Below are 21,598 nucleotides of genomic sequence, written 5' to 3' on the forward strand. Positions count from 1 at the left end.
CTTACTTCAATTTGCATACTTTTCCTCTTTTGTTGGAATGTTAGATTATTTCCAGGGTTTTGGCTCCTGTCTATCAACCCTGTAACCTTGGGACATAAATATTTGTCCACATTTGCATAATTTCTTAAAGATAGATGTTCAAGAGTGGAGAAATACTGGGCGGTGAAAGTCTCTCGATATGAAGCAGAATTGCCTTACAAAGTGGTTATAGCCATCTGCTTCCCCATAGCCATCCGTAGAGCTGTAGCCTCTCCTGGTGCATGGAGGTTTCATAACGCACCAAGATTTGATAATGTCGTGTCCTTGTAATGCACTATGCCTTTTGTCATTTATTCTTACCCGTCTCTTATGTAATACTTTCCCATTTAAATTCTACTCGATCCTGACATTGCAACTTGTCTTAGTCAGTTGATCAAATTTGGTAGCTGAGTCTTTGCACAGGCTTTTCTTTACAAATCCTTGAGTGCTCTTTCGCTTGAAATATACCTGCAGTCCTGCTTAATCAAATCTGGGACAGTGCCTTTACCTGGGGCAGTCTAGGCTGACTCTCTTCATTGTTAGGATCTGTCAGGCCTGGCTGGTGTCATAATCTCATACACTTCCCGTGTTTTTTATGCTCGTCTTTTCTGACTTTCACCTTTGGGCAGTCTGCTTTGTTTAGTACGTTGATCATGATTTCAAAGTCACTACACTTGGGACTTTCTAAAGTGAAAGAAAAAGTTGCTCAGTCTGAGACCCCGTGGACTGTAGTCTGCCAGGCTCCTCTGTCCCCCGGATTCTCCAGGCAAGAATATTGGAGTGGGTTGCCATTCCCTTCTTGAGGGATCAAACCCAGGTCTCCTGCGTTGCAGGCAGATTCTTTACCGTCTGAGCCACCAGGGAAGGGACATCTAAAATATACATTGTTAACAGTATTAATCCTATTTTTATACCTGGCTAATAAAAAACACTTTCTCTCCTCTCTTGTGAAATTAAAAGAATTGTTAGGATGACTGGCTATTTTTCCATTGTTTGTCACTCTTTATCGACTTAATCCAGTCTGATTTAAATTTAATTATTAGTGGCTCATATTTTTATTTCCTGACCTCTGTAACCTTCATTTTAATTTGGGTGATCCCCCTCACTTTTGTCCACAACTTCCATACTTTATCTCATTCAACCCTAGGAGATTTCTTTGGGAGAAACTCCTGGGCATTCGTTGCTGGAAAGGTGCTTATCTGATAAAGTTCCAGAGCTTTGCAGATTTCTGAAGGTCTCTCTGTCCCCCTGCATGTTAGTAACCTGTCCGCAGGAAGCAGACTCCCCAGCTCTGACTGTCTTCCTCTAGAATCAGCGGTGCTGGCCTCGGCTGAGGCATCATCGACGGTGGAGGGCAGGACTCTGCAAGCTGCATTTTTACACTTTTGAAAATAACTTGCCTTTTCTTTTTTAATTCAGCCAACCAGTTACATGTGTTGACCCCTGGCTGTATCCTCAGTCTCTTCTCTGGGTGCTTTTAATACAGCCATCTAAGCTCATCCTTTCTGCTTGATGGCTTCTGGCAGCTTTCTCTCTCTCTTTTTTTTCTTCAGTTTTTTTTTTTTTTTTACTTTGTTATGTCTTGTTCTTTGGGGGCCATTTGCTCGTCCCACGCCTATTGATCTGGATCGCGTGTGAGTTCAGCCGTCTGCTGGGAAGGAAGGGCAGTTGATCAGGGAGGTGCATCTGGCGGCCAGAACCTGGCGTGCATCCTGCCGTCGGGGCTCCCTCCAGCCCCTGTCTGCTGGTTGGTGCAGGAGGCTCCCCAGCGCCCCTGTCTGGTGGTTGGTGCAGGAGGCTCCCCAGCACCCCATCTGCTGGTTGGTGCAGGAGGCTCCCCAGCGCCCCTGTCTGGTGGTTGGTGCAGGAGGCTCCCCAGCGCCCCTGTCTGCTGGTTGGTGCAGGAGGCTCCGCAGCGCCCCTGTCTGCTGGTTGGTGCAGGAGGCTCCCCAGCGCCCCCGTCTGCTGGTTGGTGCAGGAGGCTCCGCAGCCTCCCTGCCTGAGGCCGCCTCTCCTCTGGCCTGTCTTCACCTCCCACCTGTATTCCCTGCCCCCTGGCCTCCATGTCTCAGCCTCTCTGTCTCTAGCTGCGGTTCCCTTGTGCCATTACTGCCAATTAATTCCCAGTCAGAGTGATGGATGGTTTAATTTTCTTTCCCTCAGAGCCCTGTTTTTCCTCGCCTGGCCAGGGACTGGGCAGACTCCCAAGATGCTGAGGCAGGTGGCTCAAGAGAGTGGGGTCTTGGCAGGGGAGGTCAGAAGGAGCCACATGGGGCTTGAGGGGTCCAAGCCCCTCAGCTTGGCGTCATTTCCATCACCGTCACCCTGGAGTGACATGGCTGAGCCGGAGCCTTCTCCCGCCCATATTCGAGTCTCAAAGCCAAAAGACACTCAGCCCGATCCAGGAGCCTTGAGCAATGTCCCTGCTGCAGACTCTTGACAAGAGAGGAAATTGTTTCACATCACAGGGCAACATCAGTGGGAAGCCCTCTTCATCTTATGCCCAGAGCTCCCCCTCTCGTGGCCCCCAGACTCCCTCCGAGGACTAAGTCTCAGGCACTTTCTTGAGAGACAGTTAATCCGTCCTGCTCCTCTGGCTCCTCTTCCCTCACTTCTCTGAGTAGCAGCACGTATGCCCAGCGCCCACAGAATCCACCTTGTTTAAAAAAAAAAATTGTTTATTTAAGGGACATGCAGAACATTTAGGAGAGTCCTTAGCAAGAGAGACAGGGTCTCGCTGTGTTGACCAGACTAGGGCGCAGTGGTTATTGACAGACACGACCCCACTACTGATCAGGGCAGGAGGGTTTTTTTGTGTTTTTTTTTTAATTGAAATAGAGTTGACTTACAGTGTTGTGTTGTTTTTGGTGTACAGCAGAAGGATTCAGTTATATATTTTTTCATGTTCTTTTCTATTCTGGTTTATCACAGGATATTGAATATATTTCCCTGAGCTATGCAGTAGGAGCTTGTTGTTCATCCGCCCCATATGAAATAGTTTACATCTGCCAACCCCAAACTCCCAAACCACCCTCTCCCGCACCCACCCCTACCCCACCCCGCCCCCCCACCTCCCCCCACCCCACCCCACCGCCCCCCGCAGTGACAAGTCTGTTCTGTGAGCCTGTGAATCTGTTTTGTTTCACAAATAAGTTCATCTGCGTCATATTCTAGATTTCACATAAAGGATACTTGTCTTTCTAACTTACTTCACTTAGTGTTATAACCGCTAGATAATCTCTGCAAATGGCGTGAACACTTCATTGTTTTTTATGGCTGAGTAGTATCCTACTGTGCATTAATACGCCACCTCTTCTTTATCTGGTCGTCTGCTGATGGCCAATGAGACTGTTTCCATGTCTTGGTTATTGTAAATGTACTGCTCTTAACATAGGGGTACATGTATCTTTTCAAATTCTAGTTTTGTCTGGGTATGTGCCCAGGAGTGGGGTTGCTGGATCATATGGTAGCTCTGTTTTTAGTTTTTTAAGGACCCTCCATATATTTTCCATAGGGGCTACACCAGCTTGGGAATTCCCTGATAGCTCAGTTGGTAAAGAATCCGCCTGCAATGCAGGAGACCCCAGTTTGATTCCTGGGTTGGGAAGATCCGCTGGAGAAGGGTCAGGCTACCCACTCCAGTATTCTTGGGCTTCCCTTGTGGGTCAGCTGGTAAAGAATCCGCCTGCAATGTGGGAGACCTGGGTTCAGTCCCTGGGTTGGGAAGATCCCCTGGCAAAGGGAAAGGCTACCCACTCCAGTATTGTGGCCTGGAGAATTCCATGAACTGTATAGTCCATGGGATCACAAAGAGTCAGACACGACTGTGCGACTTTCACTTTCACTCACACCAGCTTACTTTCCTGCCAACAGTGTGGGAGAGTTCCCTTGTCTCCACACCCTCTCCAGCATTGGATACTTGTAGACTTTTCGATGAAGACCGTTCTGACTGGTGTGAGGTAGTAACCTCACTGTAGTTTCGATTTGTGTTTCTCTGATAATTAATGATGTTGAGCATCTTTTTATATACCTACTGACTCTCTGTATTTCTTCCTTGGAGAAATGTCTGTTTAGGTCTTCTGCCCATTTTTCGATCGGGTTGTTTGTTTTCTTGTTGTGTGAGTTTGTGCATTTTGGAGCTTAAGCCCTTGTCGGGCTCAACATTTGCAAACATTTTCTCCATTCTGTGGGTTGTCTTGTCACTTTTTGATGGTTTTCTGTGTTGTGCAAAAGCTTGATTACATCTCATTTGCTTATTTTTATTTTTATTTCTGTTGCCTTAGGAGACGAGGCTAAGAAAACATGGGAACGACTGATGTCAGAGAAGGTTTTCTCTGTGCTCCCTTCTAGGAGTTTTATGGTGTCATGTGTTGTGTTTGAGTTTATTTTTGTGCCTGATGAGAGGGTGTGTACTAACTTCATTGATTTACATGCAGCTGTCCAGCTTTCCCAGCACCGTGACTTGCTGAGGAGACTGTCTTTCCCATTATATATTCTTGCCTCCTTTGTCGGACATTAATTGACATAAGTCCTTCCCCCCGCCAGGGCTCTCTGTCCTGTGCCATTGATCCATATGCCTGTTTCTGTGCCCAAATCACAGTTCTCATTACTGTAACTCTGTAGCACCGTCTGAGGTCTGGGTGAGTTATACGTCCTGCTTTGTTTTCTCTTCCCTCAGAATTGCTTTGGCAGTTCCGGGTCTTTTATCTGTTATTGTTCAGCTGCTAAGTCATGTTCTACTCTGCAACCCCATGAACTGCGGCACCCCAGGCTTCCCTGTGCTTCACCATCTCCTTGAGTTTGCTCAAACTCATGTCCATTGAGTCGGTGATGCCATCCAACCATCTCATCCTCTGTGGTCCCCTTCTTTTGCCCTCCATCTTTCCCAGCATCAGAGTCTTTTCCAGTGAGTTGTCTCTTCACATCAGGTGGCCAAAGTATTGGAGCTTCAGCTTCAGCATCAGTCCTTCCAACAAATCGAATAGGGTTGATTTCGTTTAGGATTGACTGGTTTGAGCTCCCAGAAGTCTTAAGGGACTCTCAAGAGTCTTCTCCAGCACCACAGTTCAGAAGCATCAATTCTTTGGCACTCAGACTTCTTTGTGGTCCAGCTCTCACATCCACACATGACTATTGGAAAAACCATAACTTTGGCTATATGGACCTTTGTCAGCAAAGTGATGTCTCTACTTTTTAATATGGTGTCTAGGTTTGTCATAGCTTTTTTTCCCAAGGAGCAAGTGTCTTTTAATTTCTTGGCTGCAGTCAAGCAAAGTGATGTCTCTACTTTTTAATATGGTGTCTAGGTTTGTCATAGCTTTTTTTCCCAAGGAGCAAGCGTCTTTTAATTTCTTGGCTGCAGTCACTGTCTGCAGTGATTTCGGAGCCCCAGAAAATAAAATCTGTCACTGTTCCCACTTTTCCCCCATCTTTTTGTCATGAAGTGATGGGACTGGATGCTATGATCTTAGGTTTTTGAATGCTGAGTTTTAAACCAGTTTTTTCACTCTCCTCTTTCACCTTCGGTAAGAGACTCTTTAGTTCCTCTTCACTTTCTGCCACTAGAGTGGTATCATGTGCATACCTAAGGTTGTTGATGTTTCTCCCCACAGTCTTGATTCCAGGTTGTGATTCATCTGGCCTGGCATTTTGCATGATGTACTCTGCATACAAGTTAAATAAGCAGGGTGGCAGGTTAAATAAATTAAATATACAGCCTTGAAGTACTCCTTTCCCAATTGTGACCCAGTCTGTTGTTCCATGTTTGGTTCTAGCTATTGCTTTTTGACCTGGATGTAGGAGTCCTCAAGGTTTTCTGTATAGAGTATCAAGTTGTCTGCATAGAGTGACTGCGTTACCCCTTCCCTTCCATTTAGGATACCTTTTCTTTTCCTGGTCTGGTGGCTGTGGCTAGACTTTCAATACTACGCTGAACAGAAGTGGCCACCAGCGTCGTCACTATAACCACCAGCGCCACCACCAGTGCCTTCGCCAGCACTGTCGTCACTGTTACCATCTTCATCAGAGCAGCTACCGTTCACAGAGCGTTTGCTATGTGATAGGCACAGTGCTGAGCATTTCATTCACCTTCTGCCTTTCCGTCCTCAATGCAGTATTGTAGACACTGTGATTTCTGTTGTGGCTCAAACCTTGGGCTCTGAGTCCGTAGCCCCTGCCTTCCTGCAGGAGCCCTGGGAGGGTGACCCCAAGTCAGTGTATCAGATCCCTCGTCAACCTCTTTCCCTCTGTGCCCCCTCCCTTCCCTCCACAGGTGTACGAAGGCGGGAGCAACGTGGACCAGTTTGTGACGCGCTTCCTCCTGAAGGAGACGGCCAATCAGATCCAGTCCCTGCTGAGCTCGGTGGAGAGCGCGGTGGAGGCCATCGAAGAGCAGACCAGCCAGATCCGGTGCGCGGACGGGAGTGAGCTGTGCCAGCCTGCTGCGTGGTGGGGATGGGCGTGTGCCTGGGGGCTGGGCAGCCTTGGGCGAGCTGCCGCCTCTCTCTTGCCTCCACTTCCCCACCTGTTAAGTGAGGACAGTTGTATACCTACCTTGTCACGCTGTTGTTGTTGATCTGAAACTATTCCACTGTTGGGCTCATTTTTTAAAACTGGGGAATTAGGAAACTGCAGTGGTTATTGCCATCATTGGAAAACAAGTTATCTCAGGCTGTGAGTGAAAAATACCATGACTGTAAAAATAAGCCCTGTTGGTGACCCCTCAACCTGCTCCCTGCTTGTTTCGAGGCTGTGAGATGGTAGATGGGCATTGAAAACACCGTACCATCAAATCACCACCTCAGAAAGACTGAACAGCAGTGAAATGGAGTGGTTTTTCTCCTGAGGTTAGTTAGTGTTATTTAAGGCCTTGTTTGCGGGTCCTTGAGAACATGGAAAACACCTGGGGTCCCCCCTTTTTGGGGCAATGAGCCTGGGGTCCGGAGAGGAGTAGTCTCCTTCCAGCTGGCAGGGCCAGCCCCCAGGGGCCACGTGGGGGGCATTTGCTGTCCCAAGTTCAGACCAGCTCTTCTGTGCTCTTCCTTCCCTGAATTGCTGACGTGCCTGAGGCAAAGTAGAAGTAAAGACACATTAACAGGGGCTTCCCTGGGGGTCCAGTGGCTACAACTCTGCGCTCCCAACGCAGGGGGGCCCAGGTTCAATCTCTGGTCAGGGAACTAGATCCCATATGCCACAACTAAGACCCGGTGAAGCCAAATAAATATTTTTTTTAAGCCATAGGAACAGCTGGGCGCACCTGCCAGGTGCCTGAGCTTACTGAGCCTGGCGTCTCCTGGCACGGCAGGATGCTGGTCCTAGGTGGGGGTTCGTCCCAACCCACTGTGGTTGCAGAGGTGCTCAGTGATGCTGTTCACAAAACGCGTTTGCTCTGAGGGCCTGCAGCCCAGTCCCCTGGGAAATGCAGGACGCAGAGTCCTGGGCCCTGGTGACACCATCTGGGATTGGGGTCCCTGGGAGCCAAGCCCTAGACTCTGCATCTGTGATCAGTCTCCTGATTCAGAGGGTCTCCAAGGTTAAGGGGATTTCCTGTCACATAGATTTCCTTCATCCTTTATCATCACTATCTTGATTAAAAAACCTGCGGCTTCCCTTCTGTCACAGATCAGATGGAGCGCTGCACACTTATTAGAGCTAATTCCCTGCGCTTTGCCTTCCCCCAACAAGTCAGCCGTCCCCCCACGAGTCAGCTGTCCCCCCACGTGTCAGCCATTACACCTGCCTCCCTCCCCAAATCTCACGTAGGGATGATGGGAACATACATCTGCTTCCTGCGCACCCCCACCTCTCAGCCCCCAAACCTCAGCTGTCTCAGCTCTCAGCTGCAGGGCCCCCAGCCACCCTGGTTCCCAGCCCTGGGGACGGCGTGACCCACATTCGAGCCAGTAGCTCGTCCCTGGGGGACCCCCGCTGCACCCACTCACAGTCAGCGGGCCATGTTTCATTTGCTGCTGGTTTGTAGAGGTCGCAGGACCAACACCCCCAAGACTCTGCCAGCCTTTCTCCTCCCCGGGGATTGGGGGTGGTCAGCCCCTCGGCACAGAGGGAGAGGATGCTGGGCTTTCAGGTTCACAGGAGGCAGATTCCAGAGCGAGCGGCGGCCACGCTGGGCACCAGGCGTATCGGCCGTGCACACGGGCGTATGTGTTTGTGTGTCCGCAGTGACTTTTCTAGCATTTTTGCACATGGGGGTTTGGGCATTTCTTGGGTCCCTACTGCATGCCAGGCACAGCGTTTGGTGAGCTGCGTGTCAGGGGTCCTGGTCTGTGCACATCAGTGTGCATGGCGGGTGGGGTGGGGCCAGGCTGAGCCAGGATCATGGATTTTTGTCCTGTTAGATGCCCGCTCTCAGCTGAGTCCTACGGCTTCTTTTCTTGGAGAGGGGGCTTGTTAGCAAACCCAGGCCCCGACCCCAGAGGCCTCTAAACACAGGACCAGGAGGCAGGCAGGGTGGGCAAGGGACAGCTGTGAGCCGCAGGGAGGTGCGGGCCTGGCTCAGCCTCGCAGGCCCTGGAACCTGGAACGGAACCTCCCAGGCACAGGGTCTGGGTTCCTGGCAGATCCCAGCCCCACCCGCGGGCAGCCGCCTCTGTGAGACAGCGGCCACTGTGTACAGCTCAGGGGATGGGGCTCCCAGGAGTTCTGTGCACGTTTCACCCCCACAGTTGGTCACAGCTGCTCTGAGCAGTCAGGGCCCTGCAGCCCCCGTCACGGGGTGCATCCCCCTACCCCCTCTGCAGACAGAACCACAGCCGGCCCAGCCACAGCGCAGTGGAGACCTGGTCCAGGAGTCCCACTCCCCCCTACGCCCCCAACCACAAGCTCATGGCTGCGGAGCAAGGAAAGAGCTTCCCGCCTGGTGAGAGAGCGGTGGCCTGGGGTCGGGGGCACTGGCTGGGGGGTCCCGGGAGGACTTCTGAGAGTGGTCCCGATGGGGCCTGGGCCTCCCACAGGGACTGGGAGTCCTCGGTCGGGGGGAGGGGGTGCTCCTGCTCCAGCCTGGCCCCGCCCCCGTCAGCATCTCTGTTCCTCTTTCCCAGGCACCTCAGACCCCAAGGAGGATGGCCTGGATGCCCAGATCAGCAGGCTGGCGGGGCTCATTGGACGGCTGGAGAACAAGGTGGGCCTGCTGAGCCCCCACATCCATCCCTCAATCCCCCCCCCAAACCTCCTAGCCCCCCAGGGAGGGCAGAGCTAGGCCAGAGCTTACAAGAGGGAAGTCAGGGAAGCTTAATGCCCCTGGGAGGGGTTGGGGGTGGTGTGGACTAAGGGGAAACCCCGGGAATGTGACCTTTGTACTTGTATGGGGCCTGGGGAAGAGGAGCTATGAGAGTGGGTGGGCAGCCAGGAGGGGGTTGCCGAGGAGCAGAGAGTGGGCGGCAAGGGGACTGAGCCACAAGGGGGCTGTAAGGCCTCGGGTGGCCTGGGCAGATGGCAGCCCAGACCCGGCGTAGTGGCGGCTGAGGGATGGTGAGGTCTAGGAGAGGTGAGAGTGACCAGCAGTGTGAAGCCTTTTAAATGTGACATGGCCCGTCCCAAGCGATGGAAAATGGAATCATGATTTCAGAGTGTTGCGTGACTCAGTGCTATCATCTCAGGGCTGCCGGAGCCACGGACCACAGCCAGGGGCTCAAACCCAGGCTCTTATCCTCTGACACCTGGAGTCTGGAATCAGGATGCCAGCAGGGCTGGTCCTCCCGCGGCCTTCCTCTGGGGCGTGTAGACAGCCAGGTGTCTGTGTCCTGGTTTCTTATAAGGACACCAGTCAGTCTGGATTAGGGCGCACCCGTGTGACCTTATTCTCACACAGTCAATCTTCAAATGTCTTGTCTGCAAATACAGTCACGTTTTGCAGCACTGGAGGCTGGGAATTCAACCTATGAATTTGCGGGGAACACAGTTCAGCCCATAACAATGACCATTTATTGGAAGAAAGAGAACGAACAGTTAAAGTTTACCAGTAGGCACTCGTATCAGCCTGCCTGTATTTGAATCCTGGCTATACCACTTAACAGCTGTATGACCTTGAGCCAGTGATTTACCTTCTCTGAGCCTCAGAGTCCTCCCCTAACCATAGGGGAGATAATCAGAATGGTACCTCTCACAGGGTCGTTGTGAGGATTAGATAAAACATCTTAATGGCTTAGCACAGAGCCTGCTGCTTAGTTAGCATTTAATATTAGCACTGTTATTTTGCCATCATTATGAGACATTCTGATACCAGAACCTATATACACATGTACACACCACACCTGTACATCTACATAAACCAAGATAACAGATATCTCTGGGCTGTAGGGTCACAGTGGCAATTTTACATTTATGATTTTCTGAAACTTCTATATCTTTTGCAAAAGGGCAAAAGAAAAATAGTGCTTTGATGGTTTCGTGGGTTAGTTTTGAGGGATCCGTGAGGGCGCTGGGTGGAGCTCCCCAGGAGGAGGCCGAGGCCCAGACTTGGGGGGGGAGTCTGAGGGCGGAGCCAGTGAGCCCACCTGCAGGGCCGCAGGGATCTCCACCCGGCCCCCCCCCTTCCGCCCCCAAAGCCGGCTACTTGGTGGGAGCGGTAGGAAAGACTCCACGGGGACCTGAGGCCTGGTTGTCATAACAACTCCGCGGGCGCCCCCAGAGGGAGGCTCTTTGAAGCTTATTTTTAGCTCCCCAGTCGCCTTAACAACCAGCTGGCTGGAAACCAAGGAGCACCTGGGCGTCCTGGAGACGGGGCGGGCCTCTTCCGGCCAATCAGAGGATTGGCCCCGGGCGCGAGCAGGAGCCAGGCCCCGCCCTCCACGGGACAGCCTGAGGCCTCCTGGCGGGGCCTGGGCTCCCCGGAGCAGAGGCGCGGTAGGGAGAGGGGAACGCAGACCCAGGTGCCACCATCCCTCCCTTCATCTCTGCTTCATCCTCACCCTCACGTGGCCCAGCCGGCCAGGAGAAACCTAGGGGGCGAATCGCAGCCCCGCTCTCCAGGAGCCCGCTTACACCTGCGTCCACACCCTGCTTCCGGGAAAGTCAGCACCTCTCTGGGACCGGCCGTGCATTGACGGGGTCCCTGGTTCCAGCTTTATTAAGAATTTCTAGGTGGTGACCGCTTAGGTCACGGACTTGTGTATCTGCTATTCTGTTTTCTCTAACAACCAGGCAAAACGCCTCACACACATCCTTGTGTAGAGAAGACAGACAGACACACACACCCTGTGCCAGGGACACGGCTTTCCTCCCGGAGGATGGACAGGGAGGGTACAAAGGTGGCGTCTGTTGGGGAGCCCAAGTTAAAGGATTCCTTAGATCGGGGGGAAGGGGCCTGGCCTCAAACTCGGGCTCGGAGCCTGGACCAGCTCCTGCGGCCCTTGGGCTCTCTGCTCTGAATGGAGGTGCTGGGAACTGCGGCAGCCCCCAGCATGGGGTCAGAAGGGGCTGGATGGACTCCTTGCTTCCGCAGTGCTGGCAGTGGGGCAGCCTCTGCCTGAGAGTCTGGAAAGTTACCCGAGAGTTGGTGTAAAGCCTTTAGCCCGAGGTCAGTCAAGAGCCAGCAAGCAGACTGCCTCATTCAGACCATTCTGTTCCTGAGGATCCCAGGTTGGGGGTGACTCGCAAGTCGGGCAGTCTGTTGCCAGCAGGTGTGGCAACCCCCCAGCCCTCTGGGCTCAGCAAAACGCAGCCCCTCTGTGTTCTTTGCGGTAGGTCCGCTTGGCCTCTCTGTGGGTGGCTTACCATCCCGGCTTCCTGGGTCCCCCTGAGCCAGCACTGTGGGGTGCTGGGAGCTCCCACCAGCCCGGGGAACCTGGAGGGTCCCTGGAACCGCGGGTGGAGGGCCCGGAGCTCTCCGGTGCTGTGTCCTCGTGGTGGTCCTGGAAGCCTCCCGGGCAGAGGGGGCCTCAGTCTCCAGCCTCTGTGCATGCTTTGTTGTTGCAGACCCTTTGGTTTGACCTTCAGCAGCATCTCTCGGATGAAGAAGGCACCAACATGGTGAGGACCCCTCCCTGTGGCCCTGTCCCCTTCTGGGCCGAGACTCAAGATGCAGGTGGCTCAGTGTCCCTGACACCCCCACCCCCCACCCAGGACCAGCCTGGGGATGTGCAGCCCCGGCAAGTGGCCTCTGTCCCCTCTGGGGTTGTTCTCTGGCCTGGAGCAACGTGATCAGTAGACACTGATTCAATCAGAATCAGTTCTGCAGACCGTTCATTCTGTTGTGTCTTGGCCCCAGTGCCTTCCAGTCTTTCTCGAGCCTCTCTAAACCCCCTTGTCTGTTCTTCAGCATCTGTGTGGGACTGCTGCTTTTAGTTCATTTTTCAGTAGTGGGGTTGGGGGGTCAGCTTTATTCTGACCAAGGTGTCCTGTCCTAGGGGGGTTGCTGGGTCCTGGGCTGTGCCCCCTGGGGCCGGGTGGGGTCCTGGGTGAGCTGGTGGCTCACGGGTCCTGTGGTCCACAGCACCTGCAGCTGGTCCGGCAGGAGATGGCCGTGTGCCCTGAGCAGCTGGGTGACTTCCTGGACTCTTTGCGCCAATACGTGCGGGGTACCGCTGGGACCAGGAACTGCTTCCAGTGAGTAAGCCGCGGGCTGGGGGCCCGGCCTGGGGATGAAGGCCCAGGGCCCAAGTAGCTTTGTCCCTGAGAACACCCCGATGCCAGCGACGCACCTAGCGGGGTGGTTACAGGAGCCAGAGGCAAGTCCTTACTCTGGCTCTTCCTTGCTGTGCAAATTTTGCAAGTGACTTCGTCTCCCTGACCTCAGCTTGCTCATCTGTAAAGGGGGACCACTAACTGGGTGGTCGGAGGCCTCAGTGGAGCGATGCACCATGGGGGCCGTCTGGCGGAGCCTGGCCCCAGTGTCCGCTGTGTTAACTGCCCTGCTTGCTGTTGTGGCTGCTCCTCAGGGCCCCCTGCCCGCGGTCTCTGCTGCCAAGGCCTGCGTCCAGCTGGGGGTGTCCCCGAGGGCTGTTGGCACAAGCCGCCGGGCTCCCTCTTCTCCCGGTGGTGGCCCACTGGCAGACAGTAGCTGTGAGCTCCACGCCTGTTCCCCATCTCCATTCTACGCTCCCCCCCAGCTGATTTCTCTCCCTCCTGAGCACATGTGCCTCCACCTGCTTCCTGGTGAAGTAGGGGGCGGGGGCCAGGCCTGAGGGTGGAGCGTGACTCAGGCTGCTGCTGTTGCTGAGTGCTAATTCCCGGTGGCGGGAGCGGGGCAGATGATTCCGGTTGGCTGCGGAGGCCAGGAACGGGGTGGGGGTCTTCAGGAAGGGGCTGCTGGGTGCTGAGGCCTGAATAATGATGCCCCACCCACCCAGACCCAGGGTGGCAGCAAGGGGAGCGTGTCTAGGAACATGACAGAGTGCAGCTCCACAGGGTGACCCGGGGGTGGTGGGTGAGATGGGGGGCGGGGGGGCAGATAGCTGGAATGAGCAGGGCCTGCCTATCAGGTACCACGGGGGGAGATGCTAAGGCCAGAGCGGGGCCCAGTCCTGCCTCCTCCCTTGTATATGGACGCTTGTCAGCTGGACAGACGTGCAGCTGGGCAGCTAGGGAGAGGGAAGGGACTGGCCCTTGGCACAATGTGGGCAGAGCTGGGATCTGTTTTGGAGTGGGGCTGACCAGACCAGCCCAGGGTCAGGATGGGAGGCGGGCTGTAGAAAGAGGAGGCCAGGTGGAGTCCGAGATTCTTTGGCTTCAGAAACTTGCTGGGGGCGAGGGGGTGGGACGGGGGGGTGGGGACATGGGCTGGGCTGGAGATGTCGCAGAGTATCAGGTGAGTGGGCGGGGGCTCACACAGGCCTTTGGGCCACATCGCACTCTAGATGCCATTACATTCGAGGTGCCAGCATACAAGTTGGGTGACCCTGGGGGTGGTGGGCGTCCAGGTGTCACCCAGGGCCACCAGAGCCGTGCACTCGCCACGGGAGAAAGCGTGGAAGGAGAAGGGGCCCACAGCCAGGCAGGCAGGCTGGAAACAGCACACAGTAGGGCATCCTGTTTGTTGCATGAGTCTGTGTCCTCCATGCGCCCCAAGCCGGCCTGCTGTGTCCTCGCAGCCAGAGGCCTCGCCCCGCGCCCCTGCAACCAGCGTGTCAGCCAAACAGACACAAGCCCTGTAATTGCTTTTCTCTGCGCTGCAATTACCAAATGGAGACGAAGCCCATCCCTTGGTGACCTCTGTCCACAGCAGGGCAGTCTGTAAGGAGTGAGGCCACCTCTGGGCGGGGCCAGGGTCCCCCTAATGACCAGGTGGCACGCAGGCCCAAGCCCATCCCATCAGGAGACAGGAGCCGCAGCTGGCGGGTAACTTCAGGCTGGAGGTAATGAAGTAATGATGCGATTAGAGCCCTGTCTCCGTCCTGAGTGACAGAACCTGGAGCTGCTGTGATTATACAGCAGATGCCGCAAGCAATGGGCATCCCTTCTCCAAGGGATGCTGGGGGCTCTGTGCTGCTAAGCGTGTGGGGAAGAGGAGCAGGGAGGGCTGCCCAGAGGCCAGAGGGGGCGGCGCTGTGATCTCCGAGGCCGGGCCTCCCTCTCTTCCCCAACCCTGCCCTGGTCAGCCACCTTCTTAGAGGCCACCTCCCACCCGCCCCCGCTGTTGCTCTAGCCCCCAGCCTGGGTCTGTCCCTGTTTGGAACAAGGTAAGTGTCCTGTGTCTCAGACAGGAAGGGAGGAGTGGCCTGGGACTCCGGCCAGGCCTGTTTCTAAGGATTAAATGAGACGATTACAGAGGACAGCTTGGAAGATGCTTTTATTTTTAAAGGTAGGTTTTTAAGCTAGAAGTTAGGAGACTGGTGTGCTAGAAGCCAAAATATTTCAAAAAGGAGCGAGTGTTTAACGGTATGGAATGTTGCTTCTATATACAGCTGGATAAAAGAAGGTTTAGCTGCTTTGAAGTAAATCTGATAGTTTCCCCTATGGGTAACCTTTATCATTTAGAGAATCTTAAGTTTGTACTCCAGATAACTTGTCATATTGTTTTTCACAGCATGTTATTTTGGTCCTTAAGATCATGTAGAACTTAAAATCGTGAGAAGGGGTTTGATTCGACCCTATGAAATTTATCCCCTAACAGTCCCACATCATGGAAGAAACTTTTCTAAACTTATGTTTCAGGAAAAAAAGGTTTTCTCTTTTTTCTTGACGATTCCCTGGGTACCTTTTTGACCATATTCTTTTCTTGATCAATTATTTAACCCACTTAAAATTAGAATATAGCTATGAAAATATGGCTAATGTAGTTATTTGAAAAGCCTTTTTTGAAGAATCTTCATGGCAAAGAAAAACAAGATTTACATATTTTGCCTTCATGCAAAACACGTCTAGAAAAGAAATAGAAAATGTGGTTTATTTTCCCAGTTGTACAAAAAAACTTTACCCAGTATTTGTATAAAATTGTTGATGTTATGAATAATGACCTAATAACTTTGCTATCAGATTTTTAAAATCATAACTTCATCTGATCTTGGAGATAATCTGGAAAGAAAACAAAACCAGTAAGTTTCTAGTGCCTCACATAACTTTTATTAACGTAGTAGAAATTCTTTTTATATCAGATTTTTATCACAGAATGGTTTACTAGATAGAAGGAAAGTTATTCTCTAAACTGGTATGTTTTCAAGATCTTTTTTCAATTGATACTACTTTTAAGTTGTTAGGTTTTTTTTAATCTATAGAGAGCCTCTATTTGTCATGTATTAAAAAATCTGTTTCTAATAAAGATGGATGTTACAGATTGGAAAAAAAAAAACAGGTTTTTTTAAATGAATAAAAAGGCCTTTTAAAAAACGGCATTTCATTAGAATTCATTCAACAGCCATGCTCTGGGCACTGTATGGGCCAGGCCTCAGTCCAGACAGCAGAGCTGTACATGCAGCTGTCAGACCAGGTGGCGGTCCTGGGGGTTCTGATCAGAAAGGAAGCATGTTCCAAGAGGATCCTGTCCTGAACCACAGCTTTTGGGACCTGGCTCTGGGCGCCCGGTCTGGGCTCGTTTGTGGCAGGGCAGGGTAGTGGTGGGATGGGCCTGTGGGGCCCTCTCTGCACCCTGGGAGGTGTGGCCACTGATCCTGGCCTTTCCTCTTGCAGCATCGCTGCCGTGAGGCTGGCGGACGGCGTCACCTTCGTGGTCTATGAGTTCTGGGAGACGGAGGAGGAGTGGAAGAGGTAGGCTTGGCACACATGCTCTCTGGCTTCCAGCCTGTGGGGGTGGTGAGGAGTTGGGGTCCCAGCGGCATCCACCGCTCAGGAGGCTGGTCCTGCACCCCTTCACCTGGGCTCTGAATCCAGGTTCCTTGCCAGCCCTGGGAGCTGAGGCCAAGGGTGCTCCTGTTTAGAAACTGCTGCCCAAGGATAAAAATCCAGAGAGAAAGTTCTCTTGTTTAACTCTGCTCACGGGGAGGCGAGAACCAGGCTGTTCTACCCTTGGGGCCCTAGCAGTCATGCCGGGCCTTCTTACCTTCCCATGAAGGCTCTGGCCCCTGAGCTTGGCTGATCAGTCAGAGCCCCCAGCCCAGGGTCAGACTCAGACCCCACTCCAACCCCCAGGAGCTCACGGGCGTCCCCCTGGGTTGCAGGCACCTACAGAGCCCTGTGTGCAAGGCGTTCCGGCACGTCAAGGTGGACATGCTGAGCCAGCCTGAGGCCTTCTCCCGGATCTCCGTGCCAGGTACTGGGGAGGAGGTCTGGAGCAGCCACAGGGGCAGTGGGGGACACCTCAGGCCTGGCAGAAGCAGCAGCACCAAGACCCAGACGTCCACAGACTCTTCTGTTCTCTTGTGGGTGTTCTGTCGCCCAGTCGTGTCTGACTCTTTGTGACCCCATGGACTGTAGCCCACCAGGCTCCTCTGTCCACCAGATTTCCCAGGCAGGAATACTGGAGTCGGTTGCCATCTCCTTCTCCAGGGGATCTTCTTGACCCAGGGATCGAACCTGAGTCTCCTGCTTTAGCTGGCGGGTTCCTTACCACTGAGCCACCCAGGAAGCCTTCTGTTCTCTTAGCTGCTAGGAAGTGTAGTCCACGAGTGAGTGCTCAACAGAGAGGGGCCTCGAGGCAGGAAGGCTGGGGCCCTGGGCACCAGGTGGCTGGGAGGCAGCCCCGAGCCCAGAGTGTGGCAGGCTGGACTTCTACAGATTTGAGAACACATGATACTCATTGCAATAATTCTAAAAATGACTAACATTGAAACAGTACTTAGTATACAAAAAAGTCACAGATGCAGATATGTGTGTGTATATATATTACATAGTTTATAATTATTATATCTACTTATGTAGCCACCAAGAACTATGGTTCCTATAAAATACTAACTGCCAAATGCTAGCATATAAAATCTTGGGCAAACTGTGGGAGATGGTGAGGGACAGGGAAGCCTAGGGCAGTCCATGGAGTCCCCACGAGTCGGACACGACTTGGTGAGTGAATAACGGGTATATAAAATGTAAAGTTCCGACACTGTGTGCACTTCTCGGAAATCTAACAAAAACTGAAACCATTTTTGTACCTGTGGAAAGTCAAACATGCCAAATAGCTATGGCCCCTGTTTCATGTAAAGCCACCCTTGACTGGATGGCGCAGCTGGTGAGTGAGGGCCTGCCTGGCACAGGTAAGACAGTTGTCCTGGCTCTGGGAGAGGGCAGAAGATGTGACCACCCCCTTCTACATAATTTAACCCCCATTTCTTCCCCAGCACCACCTTCCCTCTCCCAAGGGTTTCACAGGACTCCAGGGCCAAGAAAGCATCTGCTGCTCTAACTGGCAAGATAAGTTTCCCCCTCACTTCCTTGATGGTGGGCTACAGGCGAATTCTAAAGCACCCATCAGTAAACAGGGCCGCCGGCCACCCTCCTGTCAGACTGCGGTGCACAGCCTCCTCCTGGGCTGGCGGCTCTAAGCGGTACTCCAGTTTTTGATGGAGCCTGAGCTCCAGGAAGCACTGAGCTATGGGAGCAGCAGGTGCGAAACTGCGGACCCAAGAGCGATTTTATTTACAGATGCTCTCCCCTTCACGCCGCCTTTAACCAGGCTTCAGTGTTAGGGGCTCCTCTGTCAGGTCGGCGTTACCAGGCCGCGGTGGGAAGACAAGTTCACATTCACTGTTTCAAATGGGCACACGGGCAAGGGAAAGGCAAGTCTGCTCCTCGGACGTGTGATTCGCCACCAGGGGGACAGCCGGCAAGCACCTCTGGGGCGCCGGATGCAGGAGGGTCTGCAGGCATCGCTCTTCTGCCCCGAGCGGAGGCAGGACCTGCCTCTTGCCCCCCACCCCCCCACCGTAAACCCATCTCTCTTCTTTTCCAGCTGCGTGGTGCACCCTGGGCCGTGACTGACCGCCTCCCCCAGGTCCCACAGATGAGTCTGCCGCCCTGCTCCCTCTGACGAAGGATGTCCACTCTTTTCTAGAAACTTTGGTATACTAGCTGTCTTTTCAGTATACTTCCAAATAAGAGTGTCTCTTCCCACTGTTCAAAGTGAAGGCGCACCCCTCCCCTGGCACCCCCTGCCCCACCCTTGGTGGCAGAGCAGTGTCGGAGCTGCCGGGCCCTGCTGACATTGGCGGGCGGTGGTGATGGAGGCGGCTCCCCCCTCCGCTGCCAGCAGACGGCCACGCATGACCAGTCCCCATCCGCCTCCCCCTTACTCTCCCTGGTTGCCACTCCTCCACGTGGTAGGGGGCCGAGACCCTGTAGTGCCCACCTTAGGCCTCTGCTGAGCCCGCAGGCGGCAGTAGACCCCACGTAGCAGTGCCCTGCTGGGCAAACAGCCGCCCGAGACAAGCACCAAATAAACTCCCGTTGGGGACAGCTCTGTGTGTGTGTGTGCCATTTTCTGTGACAGCTGGGGAGGGAAACCACTTTATTAGCCATGAAACCTGAGCCCACCTTGTGTCAGGGGGGACATTCCAGGTTCTTAGAGGCCATCACCGCCAAGGGCAGAGGCCAGACCTGACTGGACACAGTCTCTCACTGCACACTATCAACTTGGTGTTCCGGCCAGACAGAAGGCCAAGCCCCAGACTTCATTCAAACCCGACTCTGGACGCCCTGTGACTTCCCCTCTGTCTCCCTGGCCGAGTTGCAGGAGAGCAACAGGACACAGAAGTCTCAGGGGTCACGAAAGGAGAGGGCCCTGCATCCCCTTCCCAGAGGAGGAGGCAGAACTGCCAGGCATGAGGACAGGGGAGCTGGGCCACGGTGCCCTCACGGCAGGACCAGGTCTGGTCTCTGCAGCCCCGGCTGGGACCGGCGCTGTCACTAAAGCCACCACTGCCAGGTGGGGCTCTGCCTCCTCGGGCAGCCGGGGAGCCATGAAGCCGCGGGTCCCCCTTGCATGGCCTCCCAGGGCTCGACGCCAGCGCCTCAAGCAAAACCAGTGCAACCACGGGGCCTTGACAGAAGAGTGAAGTGCAGACTAATCCCAGCTGCGTCCCTGCAGCCAGCCTCCCTCAGCCTCTGTTTTCTTACCTGGGAAGCAGGGGGAGACCCCTCCTCTGGAGACCAGGAGTTGCCTGGCTCGCACCAAGGCTGCTGCGGGGGTCCCCCGTAAGAGTCCCCCCCCCCCACACACACACACACCTCCCCGGCGCCCAGACTGCTCCGAGCCGCTCTGCCTGCTGTTTCAGCAACTACCCTCGGGGGTTGGGGCTCTTGGAGGTAGAGCTGAGGAGCCCCCATTACCTGGGCCTGCCCCTGTCTAAGCCCTCCCGTCACACAGATCTGTGCTGACCGCGGCCACGGGCACTTGGCACCACCTCAGGTTCCGCACGGGAAGAGCAGGCTCCAAAGAGAGCAGACACCCACCCACCCGAAAAGGTGCGAGAGCCTCCACTCACTCTGCCCTCCGGGGACAGGCACCCTCGCTGCCTCCTGTGGCATCCTGGGATGGGCAAGCAGGGAACCCGAGACCCTGACAGGCAGGCAGCAAACCCGGAGCGCCCAGGGCCACTGCCTGTGCCCCGCCCTGCCCCCTGACCACCTCGCACCCAGCGTGGGCAGGCAGGGAGCAACAGCCCCAGATTAACACAGGTCCCCCCAACAGCTGGACACAGAGTTGCCACACGACCCCACAGCTCCACCCCGGGGGTGTACGAGGCCCCAAAGAACCGACACAGTGAAGCAGGGTCCTGTGCCCATGTGTTCACACGTGAGCCAGAAGGCGAAACACACAAGTGTGCATAGTGGGTGAGCGGACTCCTGAGTGTGGCCCGTCTGTGCAGCGGACTGCAGATCAGCCGTAGGGAGGGACGACGTGCTGGCCCAGGCTGCGGCACGGTGCCCTCATGGGCACAGGCAGCCACGTCAGTACAACTCCATTCACACAGGACGTCTGGAAGTTAAACCCCTAGAAATGGAAAGCAGCTGAGGGATTGTTGGGGAGTGACTATGCAGGAAGGCCTTTGGGAACGGGATGCTCAGCAGTGTGGAGCAGTTCGGCTTCAAAATGGTTTATGTTACCTGAATCTCATTTCTTTCAAAAAAGTCACAGTCCACTCACTTGCCCAAACGTTCACCACCTGTGTTCCTCGTGTCCAGTCCAGGACCTAAGCCTGCGTGGGAGTGGTGCGGGCACCACTCTGGTGGGGCACAGGCCACCCCTCGGGGCTGGGCTGGTCCCTGCGTGGTCCCGCGGGGGCACCTGAGCCACTGGGAGTGCCCTTGCCCAGGACGCGCAGACCCTCTGTAGCCCAGGCCACTCTGAGCGGAACATGTCACCTGGACTGCCCTGTTCACAGCGGTCACTTGAGACAGAAGGGTCTCTACATGCCAGCACGGGGGTCACCATCGATGGACCAGGACCCTGTGACGGGCCTGGCTCTGTGGGTCTAAGCTCAGCCTCACCGCTATCCAGGGAAGGAGTGGCTGTCCGCAGCTTCCTTTCCGAGGGGAGCAAAGAGGGTGAAAGCCAAGAGCCAGCGTCGGAAGTGAAGCAGGGTGGGGGCGGCTGCCCCAGCTCCAAGGAAGACACCAGGGCTGAGGACCACGCTCACGGAGGTTTCCTGGGTCAGTCACCTGAGGCTGAGGGCTGTTGGGAGCAGGGACGGGCCCGGCCGCAGTCACAGGGCTGGTGAGCGGCAGGCGGGGTCAGCCCAGATGTGCCAGACCCACAGCCCGTGCTAGGACCACCCTGAGCTGGAGCACGCACTCCAGCCCTCCGTCCTGCAGCTGCTTCCCTGGTAGAGGGGCACACGGTGTGGAGGGGACTTGGACCTGCCCCCAGAGCGCGGACCTCAGCCTCGTGTCTGTCTGCATCCCCGCCCTGCACGATCACGCCTGATCTGAGGCTCGGTCCTGTGGGAGCCCCATCTGTGCCTGTCAGAGGCGGGACGCTGGTGCCCGGGGGGCCATCCTCGTCAGCCCCCCAGGAGCCCTGCCACCCTTCCACCATCAGTGTCAGGCCACCCCCTCCCTGCCGTCCTCTCTTACATTGCAGGGAGCCCACGTGCCTGGTCGTTCCCTTTTCCCCTTGGACCTGTGTTCACCTCATCTCAACCTAGATTTTCTGGAAATGAGACCACCATTGCTTGGGTCCCCCACCAGCTGCTGTACATACAGCATCACCTTTTAATTCTCACGTTGCCTCACACATAGT

At 54.6% G+C, this 21,598-nt stretch overlaps 1 protein-coding gene across 3 annotated transcripts in view; it reads left to right on the plus strand.

Annotated features, from left to right (window-relative positions):
- Positions 1-18,797, plus strand: part of NECAB2 (N-terminal EF-hand calcium binding protein 2) — a 43,188-nt gene extending 24,391 nt beyond the window's left edge. For all 3 annotated transcript variants that reach the window (XM_068992144.1, XM_068992143.1, XM_068992145.1), the window contains 8 exons: positions 6,290-6,426; positions 8,775-8,893; positions 9,075-9,154; positions 11,950-12,003; positions 12,467-12,579; positions 16,099-16,176; positions 16,587-16,678; positions 18,311-18,797. In XM_068992144.1, coding sequence (XP_068848245.1) covers positions 6,290-6,426; positions 8,775-8,893; positions 9,075-9,154; positions 11,950-12,003; positions 12,467-12,579; positions 16,099-16,176; positions 16,587-16,678; positions 18,311-18,339 — 702 coding nt within the window. In that variant the 3' untranslated portion in view covers positions 18,340-18,797. The remainder of the gene's footprint in view (positions 1-6,289; positions 6,427-8,774; positions 8,894-9,074; positions 9,155-11,949; positions 12,004-12,466; positions 12,580-16,098; positions 16,177-16,586; positions 16,679-18,310) is intronic.
- Positions 18,798-21,598: the final 2,801 nt, after the last annotated feature.

Source organism: Capricornis sumatraensis, chromosome 20 (assembly GCF_032405125.1).
Source record: "Capricornis sumatraensis isolate serow.1 chromosome 20, serow.2, whole genome shotgun sequence".
Taxonomy (NCBI): domain Eukaryota; kingdom Metazoa; phylum Chordata; class Mammalia; order Artiodactyla; family Bovidae; genus Capricornis; species Capricornis sumatraensis.